Genomic DNA, 17,889 nt, shown 5'->3' on the forward strand with positions numbered 1-17,889 from the left:
TACCATTAAATATTATGTCCATAGTCTTTTTATAGGATTGATATAGGAAATGTATATATAAATAATATCTTCTATAAACTATAGTCAGACATTGTCCACTATGTTAATTTCTTCTAAAATTCAGGGACAGGAAAAAAACTCTCCTGTCAAATGTGTGTCCTTCCTTTATTAAAAAATGAGAATGACACGCTCTGGTATACTTACCTTTCTGTCTTGGCTTCTCAAAAGCTTCAAGGAAAATATAATGTTTAATTGCAGTGAGTTACATGCCAGGGATCTCTATTTAGCTTCTTGTAATTGGTTTTGGATCTGTCTTTTAAATTTTTGATCATCGTTTTTATATGCATCTAAATATTATAAACCACCTCGGAGCTTTTGGTTTTTTAGGTAGAAAGAAGAGAAATAATAAAATAGTGAAGAATTGGCTACTAGGACTTAAGGGACTGGTAAGGAGAGAATAAGTCATATATTCTCTAAAGAAAAAGCAAGGAGTATTAACCCCCTCCTCCAAACCTTAGAATAGTTAACTTGTTTAAAGCTCAGTTTGCCCATCTGACAAACTAAGTACCACTTACTCTCTAAGTACCACTTTCTCTCTCTCATCCTGTAAGGACATTTAGTGGCTTAATGAATGGATTTCTGTAAGGCAGTTTAAGACAGTAAGTAAGATGCTGCAAATTGTAAAACAGCCTGGTAAATGGCCACTCACCCAAAACAAATAACAATTTATGCCAGGCATAAAAAATGCTGATTCCACTTGCTTTATTACCTGTGTACTTCTTGGGAGATGAACAACTTGTAAACCAACTTTTGTGGGACAATAAATTAGGGTTCTTTTTGCAATGGTATTGTAAATACAAATGTTTCTATTACTTGCTCTGGTGGCCAACAGAGGGACAAGTTTGTCTGAGAAAACTTAGAACAAGATTCTGCACACAATAGTTACTCATAAAATTCTTGATGAATGATCATTAATAACATTCTGACCCATATTTACCCTTTAAAATATTGGAAATCTTTCCAAAAGACAAAAAAATCTGAAAGGAAACAGGTCTTATCTTCCTAGTAGGTCACACCACATACCCAGGAAATACCTTCTGAGAATGAGAAAAGAGTGAAAGTCAAAAGAGAAGGGAAACTATATTTAAGAAACATAAGGAAGATCCCAGAGTGGTTCCTAGACCACCTGTATCACAATCACCTTGGGAACCTGTGAAAACTGGAGATTCTCCAGGGATGGAGCTAGAGACTCTGCATTTAACAAGCCTCCCAGGAGATTCTAATGCACATAAAAGGACAGAAATTGCAGGTTTAAGGGAACATTTAATGCTAGTTTTCAATGGAAAAATGCTGAGGCGTTTTTTTCAACTTTTTTCCTCCATTCCTTCAATAAACATGTACCAGCATTTGTTATAGACAAGGCACCATACCAGGTGCTGCAAAACCCCAGGACAATTTGGGTGGAAAAGGAAAGCACTATGCATGGTTTAGGAGCCAATGCTCATTTTTTTCCCCACACTGCTTCAGTACCATATTCATTTCCTGTTTTATTTTCTTTGAGCTATAGCCACATGCACTGCTTGATATTGCTCAAAAAGCACTGTAGAAGCAGGTATCAGACAGCAGCACAGAAAACTGGCATGAGGAAAGAGTGTTGCAGCAGGGACAAAGTAGCACTGCTGGCTTTCCTTGCTGAGATGACAGCAAGGAAACAAACATAGCAGGAAGGAAATCCATCCAGAAAAACTCCTAACTGTCTTGGCTTGTTAATCTAGACTCTGACATAAACCTTGGGTATACCTGCAGGTTACAGGTGACGTTCTGAAAAAAAACAACTACAGAAATATATTGCTAGATTACTCAGTGCAGAAGATTATGGGCGAATGTGCCATATATCTTCTGTTACCCTTCCAGATCTACTCTTCACCCTTCTCAACCTTGATTTGTGCTAGGAGAACCCCCTTGCCCTCTGGCTTTCCTTTGGTTTACCCTAGGTAGACAGATGAGAGAAAAAAAGAAGTCTGAGTGTAAGACAGTTAATAACTGCTGGAGAATGCTAAAAAGAAGGGTCCAAGAAGCATCCTTGGATGGGTAGAAAGTGAATAGAGGAAGAAAAAATGGATAGGAAAAGAAGTTCTCAAGGTTGGCCTGAAATTGGATTGGCATTTAAAGAAACAAGGACTTGATAATAAAATTAAAACTGATAATCAGATTCAGAATGTCCTGGCCAGGAGCTTTTTCCATGCATGTAAATGGATCCTCAAGAAACCACATACAGCGAAACGCCTTTCAAACATCACTGTGAGCTATTTGAACATGTTTTGTGTGGTTTTATCACCTAGTCACTACTCTCTTAACATTTTCCACACATTTTACATTTAAAATAGTTAGTCCCCCCAAAAAGCATAGCACACAAGATTCCCTGTGTCTTTCCAGGTATTGTGATTTGTCTAAATTCAATTGATCCTATAAATTCCAAGGCCTTTGTGGTTTTCTAAAGCCCTCAGGGTTCCAAAAACAGAACCTGGCAAAAATGCATGTGTCCCTGAGCTTTCAGATGTTTCCTCTTAATCAAGGTTGTCCCTGGTAAAAAGCCACTATCTTTGATTTCAGGCAACATCAGGAGATTTTTCCACTGAGATCCTATTGAGTCCAGGTTGTGCCTTTTGTGTGTCTGTGTGTGCAAACAAAAACATATAAAGTAATTAATCAAAATCAGAAGTTCAAGTGAGTCCCAAAGCTGCTGTGGAAATACATGTGTCCCGACAGCTAAATGTTCGAACATAAGTTTTCATCTCATCAGTTTGCCTTGTGCATTGGATATTCAGGTCTGACCTAAGATGGTGAGGGTCCCCAGGAGTCTTAGCTTTCTGCCATGCTGTGAAAATCCGGCTTATGCTATTAGTTTAACCTGGTCGTAGAATCCCCGGGTACCCAGAGCTAGCCCAAGGGATCTATGAGGATAAGGTAAGTCGCTGTTTTTACCAGAAGTTTAAAAAAGGAGCTATGAAATAACAGTTCTGAAGCAGGAAGAAAGCAAATTTCTGCTGTGGTTACTCTAATAAGTGCACAAAAAAGAGGGCTTTTTCCCTCCTAATAGATCAGTCGGATAATTTTGAATTCCTCCCCTTCCTGCTTTTATTCTGTAGGCCAAGAAAATATTCAAAATGAATTCCTCCCAACCCCTCAAAAACTTCCAAACAATGCTATGACTGTTAATACTGGGCTATCCATTTTCAGATAATTAACGATCGACACTTAAGGTCACAAGCGATTCCAGACCGATACAGATAAACCTAGCATGTTTTCAGGGGTTACTGCAGCATCGTGAATTAAATTAGATCTGAATTAAAGCTGTTTGTACAACAAACTAGTTTATTCCTTGAATCCTACACTTCTGGTGATGTAAATTTATGGAATTAGAGCCAGCAAATAATAGAATTTTCAGATCTTCTCTACTGCAGCTCTAACATACCCTGCTTGCTTCTCTATTTCATTTCTATTATTTTAACAATCACACACAGAGTTCAATTTTAGCTGCAGAATAACCACTGGACCATTCAAGAGGATATCTGCATCAAACAGTAATAAAGGCATCGTCTGAATGGTCAGTACCAATTTTTCTGCACAAGTTCTCTCCTTAGAGGACTCCCTGAACCCCTTGTCTTGCCTGCCTTGTGCACCTCAGTGCCCACCGCACCAGATAGAAATCTTCCTTGGCAGTATTCAGCTCTGTATTCACATACATTGTGGCTCCATGGATAACTGAGTTATGACCAACCATTCACACAAATCTCAACTTTGAACGCTTCATTTGAAATACTTCTATTTCAAGATTTATTGAATTAGGCAAATACCTTTTCTTTCCCTCTCTCATCTATAAAGTTCTTTAAAGATAAGGAATTAGTTCATCTGTCATTAAAATAGCCTTAAAATGATTTCAAAGTTGTCAAAATAACAGCCATGCTGAAATTCCCTAGAAGTTCCACAGGAGAAAATTTTAATATTAGATTTCTTAATCATCACATAAAGCTGTATTTTAATATGACCCCAATTTTTTTTATTTTGTTAATTATTTCTGTATACAGTTATGTAAATAAACATGATAAAATGTCGACAGTGATTCTAGGTGGCGGAATTACCAGTGATTTTTACTTAGTTTTTTTTAATGCTTTTCTGAATTTTCCTAATTTTCTACAATAAACAGATAGGTATTTTCATTTCAAAATCTGAAAACGGCACCATTAAAAATACTTAATCTTTTTGCTTTTTATATTAAATCAAGCTTAGTTGTAGAAATAGGCAAGCAAACCAACATACCTTTTGATTAAATGGGCTCGGCTGTTCACATAGTTGGAGTCAAAAGAATAGTTTTCAGTCTGCAGTGGGGGGAAAAAAAAGATTAAAAAGGTTACAGAGATGGCTCATGAAAAGAGCTAAACTCTCCTGCTTAGGAGGAATTTTTCTACTGGGCAAGAGGCAATGAATGAATCAGAAACTAAGGCCATAGTGGGGCAACAGCCTGACGAATGCCTGCCACCTCCTTGGGGCCCTGGGGGCTCTGTGGAGGCAGCTCTCCCAGGCAGATGAAGATGAACTTGACACAAACATCCCCTAGAATATGCCTGGCTACTGACCATGCAACCACTTAGGGAAGATACAGCATGACCCAAAATCTTTACAGAAACTAATTGCTTCCCATTCCCCAGTGGACACAATTCTGTGCCCATCAAATTGACTGGAAGTTCAAAGGTATTTTTATTAGTAGTAGATAATTAACATGTTAAAATATGTATTCCATAGATATGGAAATGCAAGCAAGGTAATCACTGTGGATTTAAACTGCACTTCCCTTTGTTTTAAGACATTTTGCTCAGCACTGGTTATACAGGAAGGCCTTCGTTTTATCACAGACATAAAGGCAAACAAGTATTATGCCTAAAACGGGATGAAGGGCAGTCCACAGGGGGTGCCAAAGCCTTTCATGTGAAACATGAAGTTTGCAAGCAAACCTATCATAGCACGTTCCTATCATTAAAACACCACTGTCTAATCTGGTTACAACAGACTGCCTGAACAATGGTTTTACAAAAGCAAATGCAGAATACCTGTCAGATGAAAGAGATGGGCTAACAGCTGATGAGCATCCAGAGGTTGGGGGTGGAATGAAGGGGGGGCAGCCTTAGAAGGGGGAACACAGGGAAAAGTCAACACTGAAGTAACTGAAAGTCCAGTAAAGTGGATCTTACCTCTAACACTAAAGCACTACTCTCCTTGAACCATTGTATAAACTGAAAAATGTCCAAACACATCTCCTCCACTCTCCTGCCAGTCTACCAGAAATTCTCACCATTCTCACCATTCCTTAGGGCCTTCTGAAATCACTTCAACTGAAAGTGCCTGGGAAAGGAAACACAATAGCTGTCGAGCTAACAAAATAGTACATTCCTTTCCGATGACTACTGTCGCTAGGCTCTTAGATGCAGCTTTATGTTTCAAGGAGCTCAGAATTTGGTAGAGGGGAAAACAGGACAGATGATAGCAGATCTAACTACCACATGAGCACCAAATAGCCAATAGTCAGGATAGGGACCCTAAGTATCTAGAGTAAGTGGGCATGGGGGTGGAGAGTAGGTGAGAGAAAGAAGGAAGAACATATGGAGAAGAAAACTAAATCCCATCACTGCCCTGTACTTACTCAGGCATGCCCATGCCCTCCACATGCCCCTTATTTGAAGATGAGCTGTATAATATCCACCCACACTGCTTTTATCTAGAGGATAAAATCCCCTTTAATGAAAACCACAAGTAAGTTTTTGTGCTGTTGGAAGGAATGGATTGGGAGAGTGAAAATCAAAAGGGTCAGTTCATTTCTAATTTGTTCATAAGAAAATGGAGGCTGAAATTGTTGCAAACATAATTACAGAAGGAGGAAGCAAACTTGAAGGTGCATGGGGAATACAATGCTGGAAGAGGTTGTCCATCAGTCAGTCAACCAACAAACACTTCTTGAACTGATTTTTATACCAACATAAAATGCAAAAATGATGTTGGGTAAATGTGCTTTTCTATGATATTCAGTACAATATATAATTTAATAAGTGGAAATCTCCTAACCACCCCCCCCAAAAGCATTCTGTCCAAATAAAACAGGGAATTGATTAAGCACTCAGGAGTTTTAATTATTAGTTTGTACAACCGGGACAAATTACTTAATTTCTATGTGTCTCATTTTACTCCTCTATAAAATAGGCATAATAGAACACAAATCCAAAGGGGAATTTCAAGTGCATTTATCATGACTCATGGTGGGAATGATGGAAACCCTTATCCTCTGCTTTCTACAGAACCTGGATCCCTGAGTAGGAGCAGGGATTTGACCACATTCAGGCAATAAAAGAGTAATGTGCATACATTCCATCTCAGCCTCCAAACTTCCAAAATCATTTTTTCAAGAAAGTTAATAGATAGAGAAACAGATGTAAAAGAAAAGAGGATACTGGCTTTGCAGGGAAAGCATGAGCAACATCCCAAGATATTGTCATGTTAAAGAAGCCAGTTTTCAAGTAGAATATTTTACATAGACTTGCATATGAGGGTGTCCAATCTGTGCACACTGTGCATCAAATATGGAGCCCTGTGGAGATGTGACCTCCAGGCATGGTGCCAGAACTCTGGGCAAATAAGCAAAACCATACAAATTTATCCCTGGTGACTGTACTACTTCTTGGTCCTAATGGAATAATATATCTCACCTTGAGGATTCCCACTCACAGGCACTGAGTTTAAAGAGGACACAGGTCTAAAAGGCTTGCTTATGGAAACCTTAACAATCCTCTTTCCCTTGCTGTGATATACAGATGGGTTAACCTGGGCAGAAAAGCCAGCCATGATCTGCCACTGTAGGTAGGAGAGTATCATTGAAGCTTATCACCTTCCTATCTTTCTCCTTTTTCTTAGTCTAAAAGAGTAAACCCCCCTCCCATTCTCGTGGGTCCTGGCCTTCAAATGTAAATACTCCATTCCCCAAACCAGCACCAACCATAATGGACAGATGGCTCATGCTGCACCCTCATGCAATTAGAAGTACTGTTCATGAGGCAGGTTACTAGAACTGATTTTCCCATAATGGATCGTACTATGCTGAGTCATCCATTGTCTTTTGCCTCTTTAATCAGCATCAGGTTTCTTTGTGAGGCAGCTTGGTTAGCGTTATGGAAACAATGTATGCAACAGAATTATTCTAATTGGGTAGGATACACTATTCTGGCCTCATTAGAACTATAATCCAAACAACAGAGCTAACTGGCCATAGATGGCCTTTTATGGGTCAGGGTATACTAACATCAAGTGTTCTTGCTCATACTGATCCAAGGCGTGTGCTCAAACCCAACTCCTGTGCATTGAAAGAGCAAAATTTTTTCACACTTCAGGTAGAGCAAACAATGAGACTCAGACCACCCTGAAGAAGGAAATAATCTTTTCTTAATGAATAGTTTGCATGCCTTAAGCCGGTGATTCTCAGCCCTAACTGCACATTAGAATCAACTAGGGAATTTTTTTTTTTGTAATACTGTTGTGAAGGTCCCACTCCAAGAGATTCTGAGGTAATTGGCACGGAATGGGGCCCAGGCATTAGTATTTTTTTAAAAAGCTTCCCAGGTAATTCTAACAGACATCCAGAGTGGAGAACTCTCCTGAGCAAAAGATGGACCACAGGCTTTGACCTGATGTGCTGTGTTTTCTAAGGCAAGCTCAGCTGTTTAGAAGATGGATCTCTTTTGTCAGATTATCTGCCAAGGTGATCTCAATAGAAGATAAAGAATGACAACAGAAATACACTTTTTAAGAAATAATAGAAGAGCTTTTCTTTTTTGCATGAATGTATTGGCTCCTGGTTAGCCTTATTTAATCAAAATTTGCTTGACATTATTTCAATCCCCTCTCTAAGTATTCTAAATGGCAAATAACATAAAACATTTGAGAGGGGAAATTTTCTCTAAATGTCACATTAATTTCACTAGGAAATGTCCCCATCTCTAATGAGACAGCCAAGTTAACACAGGAACACAACAAAGAGACAAGAATATTTGTTTCTGAAAAACCTAAATTTTGACATTAGAAAAATAAATGGGTCTAGAGCAAACTTTTATTTTCTGTCTCAGTGGTAAATAAGAGTCACTTTCCTATCATTTAATATATTTCTCCCAAATCCCTTCTCTAATTAGAATTCCTTATCCTAGGATTCACTGAGAGCAGACTTCTTACGTTGTTTAGGTTTAATAAAATCTTGATTTTCTGAAAACCTAAAGAATAAATACTTCTGGATAGCAGAGGGGTTTTTTTTTTGGTTTTTTGTTTTTTTGTTTTCGCAGTACGCGGGCCTCTCACTGTTGTGGCCTCTCCCGTTGCAGAGCACAGGCTCCGGACGCGCAGGCTCTGCGGCCATGGCTCACAGGCCTAGTTGCTCCGCTGCATGTGGGATCCTCCCGGACCTGGGCACGAACCCGTGTCCCCTGCATTGGCAGGCGGATTCTCAACCACTGCGTCACCAGGGAAGCCCCTGGATAGCACAGTTTTTTAGATAGCTTAGTGCTTTCTCCTCTAAGGACTAAAACTTTGATTTAAAATCCTACCCATTCTGCCTACTTTTTGAAAGTTATCACACAGTTCCTTATTGGTTCCTTAGAAGAACCTTTCTAAACATAAATCACTGTACCGTGCAGGTTTTGCCTGTACACTCACTGACCCCAAAGCACTGTGTTTTTTGAGTTCTTACCTTTAATTTTTAACATATGTCTCCCACCAACTTGCTATAAAACACTCAATATTGTTACTTCTCAGTACTATTAGTATATCAAAAGCAGCTCCTCTTCTGTTTCAAGTTTGATATTTCCACTCTGCTGTCTTGGAAACTATATAATTATTAGAACAGTCTAGAAAATGAGAGTTAAGTTCTGGATAGAGAGCTGAGATGTTTTTCTGAGAGGGAAATGATGTGATCTTTACTATAGGGACTTCTGTGTAATGTTTTGGGTTTTGTTGTTGTTTGTTTTTTTACCTGCTCAGGAGCCTTCTTTGCTAACTACTTTCTACTTGTAGCTCCTTTCTGGATATGGGAGGTTTCTAGAGAGACTTTGGGGTGGGTAGTATGTTATTATGTTAATGAGTCTGGCACATCTGAAGTCAAATACTTCCACTTTGTCAGGCCCCCAAGGTACCAGAATGCCCTACTTTAACTGTCATTTTGCATTACTTTCACAGTTCACTAAGTTGTGCCCTAGTCTCTGGAAGAGTGACTGCGACTCTCTCAGCACCACATTTATCACCAGGAGAGACTTCAGCCCTAAGGAGAAACAAGCCCAACAAATGCAGATATCCAGGACTAGAATATTTGCCCAGCGGCACAAATCCCCAGGTCATGCTACAAAGTTAAAAAAGGTTACAGATGCTGAGATGAAAACAAGAGATTCATCAAACCTTAAGGTTTTCATTTGAAAATGAACAGCCATTTTAAATTACACTTTAAAAGTCCCATCAAACTGAAAATCATTAAAACTGCGATCTGCTAACTAATTCTTTTTAATTTTTCACTCAGTCATCTTATCAATACAAATAGGAAAACTGGAATCCTAAATCAGATGCACAGCAAAATGATTTTTAAATGCTGGTTCTTGATCAATAATGATAAGACGCATAACCTTTTTCTAAAAGCGCTTGCTGCTTTAGATGTTCAAATGGCATCTCCTCACAAAGGCATTTTTAGAAAATGAATTGAAAAATGGCTTTTTCCTCCTTACTATCCTCAACACATAAAAATTAAAATGTAAATTCTATATAAAAACAAAGTCAACATGCCTCCAGTTAGAATGTATATTCAAAGACATCCATCCAGACAACAAAAGCTGGAGGAGGAATTAGTAAAGATGGAACAAAAGGCACCATCCCCAGAGCTGCCATCACTAGAAAGCTCATATTTACCCTGAACTGGAAAACAAGCTAAATAAACTTCCACTAGCCATGCCTATGTACACACCAGCACTAATTCTCATGCACACACATGCGCGCACACATGCACACACACACACGCGGTTTGACTTTAGTAAGCAAGGTGGTGTAGTGGGGTGACCTGAATTCCCTCCTCATGTTTGTCACTGACTCGTTGATGGCCTTGAATAAATCACTTGATTCCTCTTAAAGCCTTAATTTATCTATCTAGGAAATGAAGAGAATAACCCAAATGATGCCAATGTTCCCTTTGAGCCCCCTCAAATTGTAGGATTCTAAAACAAAATGGGTCTTGTTCACGCACTGATTCATCTATTCATTCATCCATTCAAAACACATGCACCAAACCCTGAGGATGAAAAAAAGATACAGGCTGTACCGGTAAGGAGGTCACAAATTGATAGACCTCTTGCTGGGGATGGTTAAAATGTCGGCCATTCAGAAAAACATGAAACACACACACACAAAGGCACATACACCTGCAGACACATGCATATGCTTGTACAGAGGCTATGGAGTGCAACTTTGAGAATTACACTGCAACTTTATGGAACTAAGTAGCATCCTAGTGGCTTGATGGTAGTAGGTGATGCACATAGGCGGATTTGGCCTTTATATTTGTTACATGTACAAACCCATATCACAAATACAAACTACATCCCTCTCCTATCAAATGAGTTATAAAACTTATGAAGTTCTTAGAAATAGCATGTGTATACGTCCTTTTGGCTCTACTTCAACAGCTTTCATCACCTTGTGACACTATTTCTTCAGTTCCATTTGCCTTTTCCTCTAGTCCATTTTGCAAAACGTTATGTGGATAATATTCCTCACCCACTATTTTCATCACAGCATCTCTCTTTGCAAGGCCTCAAAGAACCCTTTCAGTGGTTCCCTGTTACATTTAGCAATAAATCTAAATTAAATCTTTAGCTAAGCAGTCATCCAACACAAGTCCTCTATTTCCCTCATATCTCATTTCCTTCATTTCTAATATGTCTACATCCCTGATCATCCCACATAGTTTAGCATGTTCTCAGCACTTAGTGTACAGACTGTGTGATGTAGTTATGAATTTCCTCAGGTTCTATGATTACTTCAGTGTGTAGCATGTCAGTTCATCCTCCAACTGGATTGGAAGCTTTCATTTGAAGTGTCACTGCCACAATGCTGGACACTTAGCAAGCACTCATGTAATGAATCCATCCATGAAAGACCAGAGAATAAATGGAAGAGGTTTAGAATGAAGCTTCTTATTGCAGTTAAAGCAGGTGACCAATTCTATTAGTCCAAGGTGGTCTTGTTTCTTCAGAAAGTATCTATCCTGCCCACTGTCTTCTGTAGTTACAGTTTGTTCTCTGTCCTCACTTTCAACTATGACCTTATACACAGTAGTCTGGATATAACTGCCAAAGATAAGATGCCACAGTTAGGTGCTTCCTGCCCATCATCCATCAGTCCTGCCATATCTCTGGGAATGGCAGTAGTGACACATGATACTGTTTCCAAACCAGGGGTAGATAAAATTTCTGTGATAAGATAAGGCTTTGCCTTATCTGTAGACTTCTGAGCCACAGACTGACAGCGTGGCAGCTACTTTTCTGCATGTGGAAGGGAACTCTAGGATTCCAATGGCTTTCAGGACAGGGCTATCAGTGGGAAACACAGCCCATTTAGTTAACATCCAACTCAAGTTGAAAGAGTTCCCCTCTTGGTGGCCTTTTGTCATCACTGCTAAAATTCCACTGGCACCATTGATGTGGTCAGACTACCTAGAGGTGACAAAGGCAGCTTAGGGAAATCACTTTTCTCCACCCTCATCTTTTATTGAGTCAAAGTTGTGACTTTAGAAGAGCAACCCAGTGCAAATTTTACTACAAAGGCCTCCTTGAGAAACCTAGCAGCTTTCTTCAGGAATCCATGCAATTCAGAGGCAAAGAGCCTACTGAATGACCAGGCTAAGCACCATCCCATTATATAGATAAGAACAGGCTTCTGTATAAGGCTCTGAGACCCTTTTCTAAGTCCTCTGTGGGGCACAGTGCACTTTAAAATAATATCTGCTTATAAAAAGCTCTGAGGAACCAGTTAATGCCTATTCTACACAGGAATGCAAAATCAACAGGACCTCGGTGTGGATACAAGTAGTTTAAATAAAATGACTAACTCAATCACATGAGTCATACTATCTCATCCCACATAAACAAAATTCAACCTGAGAAGTAAATAGCTATCAACCACATTCACCAATGGAACAAACCCTGAAGTCCAATCACCATCCCCAAATATGTACCTATAACACATTAAAGCTATTTTGCAGTCTCAGAGTGCCTTTCATCCCCAAATATTAAAGTACTTCACAAGCAGGTGCCAATTGTTACTCTCCCCCTTAAACAGCCAAGAAAACAAACACACAGGTTAAGTGCTACAGCCACGTTAAATACTGACTCAGCTAGAACAAGTCACAAACACAAGAAAAATCCCCAGGAACACTGTTCTTGGCATTACCTACTACTGAGATGGAAAGCAAACACAAGATGGAAACATCAGGGAAGTGATTAACCGGCTTTATACCTATTTTTCTCTGAATGACTTTCTTGGCTACTTTCAGTGAGTGGGTCAGGAGAGTATAGTGTAGCAGATAGACAAAAGAAAAATTTGGCACACACTAACTGGAGAAAGTTCTTCAGACCTAGATGGAGGACCCAGTCACATAGCCCAAAGGATCCAGGAATGAGCCACTTTCTTCCCTGCAACCTTGGTGACCATTTCAATTGCCCTTTAGAGGCATTTACAACCATCTTTACAAGGTGACCTAAGATGACTAGTGATGACTTCTGGGGTAGCTTCAACTTCAGAAGCTATGATTTGGTAAAGCTGGTCTAACTGACAGTTAGAAACCAATATAAGATGTCCCACAAGCAATGGCCCATGGATCCACAGTATGAGCTCTCCTGAATCCAGCCTATCTTTGAGCTCTCCTGGCTTAGAGAAGGTCCAGCACTCTGAGCTAGTCCATTTCTGCTAAATTCTATTTCATTGGTCTCAATTCTCTACTACTTAGCAGCTACAGAGCCTTGACTGCCTGCAGAGTACAATTTCTATTGAGCAAGCCTTGCCAGCTGAAAAACTTTCATATTTGGAGGGAAAGCAGTGGGTGGCCCTGTGCCTGTGGGCCAAAACAACACCCCCAAATCCAGTTCCAGCCCCAATCTCATTATTTATATTATACATCACTTAAAACCCAGTTGTCTCCACAAGCTTATTTAAGAGTGAAGGAGTAACAGCCTTTGGCATACCATTCTTAATTCATTTCCCTTGTATTGGCTTGTTGCTGAAGCCAGTAATGTGTGATCATGCTGACAAAAAACAACCGAGTTATATACCATCTTAGAAATAGTGAATGTGTTAGCTTCTAATATTAATGTTTTCTAATTAGATGCAACTCAATAGATCATTTTCTTGTTTGTCGTCAATGAAATCCTCCATAGTTCTCTTTTGGTGTAGCTATTTTGATTACCACCATGGCAAACATAGGGGTGTCTCAGTTCACTGGGATGCATAGAGGAAAGGGTGTGCACACACAGCATCCACTACCAAAATATAAACAGATTATTTATTTCTGATCTTAAGTACTAATTTCAAATTTAATGAGGCACAATAAACATTTCTCAAAATCAGACTCCATCGGTTGCTTAACATTGGCAACCCTCTAATTATGACTGCAGTTTAAATAAAGGGCATTTGGTTTTGTTGAAATTATTAGGCACTGAAGGAAATCCACAGTAACCTCCAATTTCTAGTGACTTAAAACAAGCATTGCAGCAAATCAGTGTTGGAGACAAGACAGAGCTTACACTTCGGCATCACCTCATGAAGCATCAGTGAGAAGCAATAGGAAGAGTACTGATTCAAGGAAGTAATGGAAATGTTTACTCATTCTTTCAAAACCCCTACCTGTCCTCCCAAATCCTAACAGACCTTCTTGTTTTATGCCAGGGTGGGGGTGGTGAGGGTAGGCTGGAATTTGACCTGATTTTTTAAACAGAGATTACTCAAAAGGCTACTATCTGACGTTAAGAATGCTGGCAACCATGCACAGTAAATCCATGATTACACCTTGAAAAGTGGCTAATATTATGAGCAGTTTGAAATTGTCAGAGTATCAGAAATCTGTAATGTAGTTATGCAATGCACCAACAGAACAATTACTAAAGCACCTTGCATGTATATGAAACCTTTTTCACAAAGAATTACAGAAAGTTTAAAAAGAGTTTCAGGAGAGAGAAAAAAATGTACTTAACCTTGGAGAAACCATAAGATAGAGGAATATCCTTAGATGGGCAGAAAACAGACACCCAGGTTAGAAACTGGGCCTGAAGGTAGCTACATTTTCTACAGAGGTCATGGCACAGAATTTTGCTTCTCATCCATCCAGCAAGACTTCCAGGAGGTGCTTGATAAGTGCAACAGAGCAGGTGCCTCCTGTCAATATCATCCTGAAAGAATTAGCATTTGGAAATGAACACGATACAAAAAAACTTGCCCTTTTTTCTTTTTTTCCCTTTTAACCAACATTAACTAGTTAATTCTCCTGCTACTATAAGTTAAATAAATATTAGTAACCCCATTAACAGCAGGACAAAACACGTTAAGAGACTTGCCCTCTGCTAAAGAGAAGCAGTGTCACATCTGCAACTAGAATTCAAGATTTCTCACTGCAGGTCCTGCACTCACACCACTAGGCCACATCTCATTAGGATTCTGGGAAATGCAATGAAATAGAAGTAATTAAGACTGGCTGACTGGATGTACTATTTGGGAGAAAAAAAAATACCCTAGCCTGCTTGAACATGACAGGTTCAAGGGCAGTGAACACAACTAGAGCAATTTCCTCCTGCAGGAAGATTAAGAAATAATGAGGGGGAACACCTCACCTTCCCTCTCCCATCAGACTCCCAGCAGCAAAAACCAGGAACAATTCCAAAATTAACTGTCTAAAAAAAACTTAATGCTGTCAGAAACATAACACTGTACTGTGCCTGGGAGTCCTACCACTTAACCTGTACAAGTAACTTCTATGTTGCTTTCTCCACACAGTTCTTAGTGTCCTTGCTCCCCAGCTTTCTCCTGGCCAGTCTTCCAAATGTTCTTTTTTTTTTAATAAATAAATTTATTTATTTATTTATTTATTTTGGCTGCGTTGGTTTCTTTTTTTTTTTTTTAACATTTTTACTGGAGTATAATTGCTTTACAATGGTGTGTAGTTTCTGCTTTATAACAAAGTGAATCAGTTATACATATACATATATCCCCATATCTCTTCCCTCTTGCATCTCCCTCCCTCCCACCCTCCCTATCCCACCCCTCTAGGTGGTCACAAAACACCGAGCTGATCTCCCTGTGCTATGAGGCTGCTTCCCACTAGCTATCTATTTTACACTTGGTAGTGTATATATGTCCATATATAAACTACCACTCTCTCACTTCGTCCCCACTTACCCTTCCCCCATCCCGTGTCCTCAAGTCCATTCTCCACATCTGTCTTTATTCCTGTCCTGCCCCTAGGTTCTTCAGAACCTTTTTTTTTTAAAGATTCCATATATATGTGTTAGCATACAGTATTTGTTTTTCTCTTTCTGACTTACTTCACTCTGTATGACAGACTCTAGGCCCATCCACCTCACTACAAATAACTCAATTTTGTTGCTTTTTATGGCTGAGTGATATTCCATTGTATATATGTGCCACATTGTCTTTATCCATTCATCTGTCAGTGGACACTTAGGTTGCTTCCAAGTCCTGGCTATTGTAAATAGAGTGGCAATGAACATTGTGGTACATGACTCTTTTTGAATTATGGTTTTCTCAGCTCTTTCTCCATTTCTAGCACACTCACTCCTCATCCTGGTCTGCCCAATACTTCTGTCTACTTGATAACAAAGAAAGATTTTGTTTGGAGTTCAACCAGTACAAACAGGTGCGTGCAGTCATATCTTCATTCATAACACACACACAGGTACACGCAGATTACATATAATTTTTGTGAGGGAAAGACGGTTGTGTTTTTGTGTCTCCATATTAAAAAATGCTTGTTCCTGGTCAACACAGCTCAGTTAGGGCCATAAGTCACCCTGGTGATTGTTTCTTCAGGTTGTTTTAAGCTTAGAAAATAACACAGACTATTCAAAGAAAAGTCCTAGAAACCCTCCAAATACAGAACCTTCAAGGTAAAAATAGCTGTGTGACCTTGCAGAAATCACTGAACCTCTCTGATCTGCAATTTCTTAATCTATAAAATGGAAATAGCACCTGTCCTAACTATCTTACAGAGTTGTTATTAGGATCAAATAAAATAATAAATGTGCAGGTGCTTTCTAAAAGTGAACTTCCAGACAAATGACAGGCCATCTGATTATCAGGTTATAAACTTGATTTCTCTTGAATACTCATTTCTATTTGCAACTAAATTTCCATCCAACATCATGAATAGTTTTTTTCTGAGGTTTCCTACTAGGATATTTTATCTCATTCTCCCCCTAACTGTACTATCAGAAAAAGAAAGAATGCAGTGAACAGTCTTGTTTTCTGGCATGAGAGATAAAAATATATATACATGAACCCAACTTCTCTAATTGCTGATTCAACACCGTAGCTGGAGTGTGTTTGTGTGTGTGTGTGTGTGTGTGTGTGTGTGTGTGTGTGTGTGTAGAGAGAGAGAAAGACAACTCATCTAAAGAGAGTTGAAACGACCTCATAACATCTGAAATTATGTGAAAGGCAAGATTTGAGACACTTTAAAATCCTTTATAAACTAGTTTTCCTTCGCCCCATTTGCTTCCTCTGTTATGATTGAACTGTCATGGAATCTCTTTTTAAAAAGAAGGAAGGAAGGAAGAAAGAAAGAAAGAAAAAGAAAGAAAGAAAGGGAGGGAGGGAGGGAGGGAGGGAGGGAGGGAAAGGGAAGATGAAAGAAAGAGAGAGAGAGGAAGAAAGAAAGAGAGAGAGGGAGGGAGGAAGAGGGGGAGGGAGGGAGGAGGGAAGGAAGGAAGGAAGAAAGAAAGAAAGAAAGGAAGGAAGGAAGGAAGGAAGGAAGGAAGGAAGGAAGGAAGGAAGGAAGGAAGAAAAAAAGAAAACCTCATCCCAGGGTTAAGTAAAGCACATTAGCATGCATAATTCAGAGCAGTCAGCTGGAAAGGAGCCATTCAAAACCTAGTGTAGTGTGTGGATAGAAAAACATGGTTAAAGGGCTGGAGCAGCTTGACCAGGGCCTTCTAAGTTCCAAAGAAATGAGAGAGTTCAACTCAGGACCACTCTGGAGCCTACTGTGGGCTCATTCTACCATTCCTTAGAGCTGTGCTGTCCAATGGCATAGATACCATGTCCAATAGCACAGATATATGTAGTACTTTAATTTAAATTATCAAAAATCAAGTTAAATTTTTAGTTCCTCAATCACAGTAGCCATCTTTCAAGTGCTCAGTAGGCAAATGTGGCTAGTGGCTCGCGTATTAAACAGCACAGATATAGATATTTCCATCATCCCTTAAAGTTCTATTGAATAGTGCTGCCTTAGAGAGACTGTTGGCCTGTGACTCAGGACTCTCCAGTTATGAAATGTGATGCCCTTGGTGACCTAACGAAATATAAGGAGTAGACTTACCTCTATCACATCATGTAACACATTTTATTACCTATATGTCAGCCCCATGAGACTGGAAACTCCTTGAAGGCAAGGACCACGTCTTTAGTGTCTGTATCTTCAGTGCCTGTCACCATTCCTGGAACAGAGCAGGTACTCACCCACTACTTGCTAGTCAGCTAACAGCTGATGTTAGACCTGTCCATCAGATAGGAAGAGCTCATTTGTCTCTTCCATAG

The 17,889-nt window shown here is 39.4% G+C and overlaps 1 protein-coding gene across 3 annotated transcripts in view; it reads right to left on the bottom strand.

Annotated features, from left to right (window-relative positions):
• Positions 1-17,889, bottom strand: part of PCDH19 (protocadherin 19) — a 107,607-nt gene that overhangs the window by 45,769 nt on the left and 43,949 nt on the right. For all 3 annotated transcript variants that reach the window (XM_065900833.1, XM_065900832.1, XM_065900831.1), the window contains one exon: positions 4,321-4,379. In XM_065900833.1, coding sequence (XP_065756905.1) covers positions 4,321-4,379 — 59 coding nt within the window. The remainder of the gene's footprint in view (positions 1-4,320; positions 4,380-17,889) is intronic.

This window comes from Phocoena phocoena, chromosome X (genome assembly GCF_963924675.1).
Source record: "Phocoena phocoena chromosome X, mPhoPho1.1, whole genome shotgun sequence".
Lineage (NCBI taxonomy): Eukaryota > Metazoa > Chordata > Mammalia > Artiodactyla > Phocoenidae > Phocoena > Phocoena phocoena.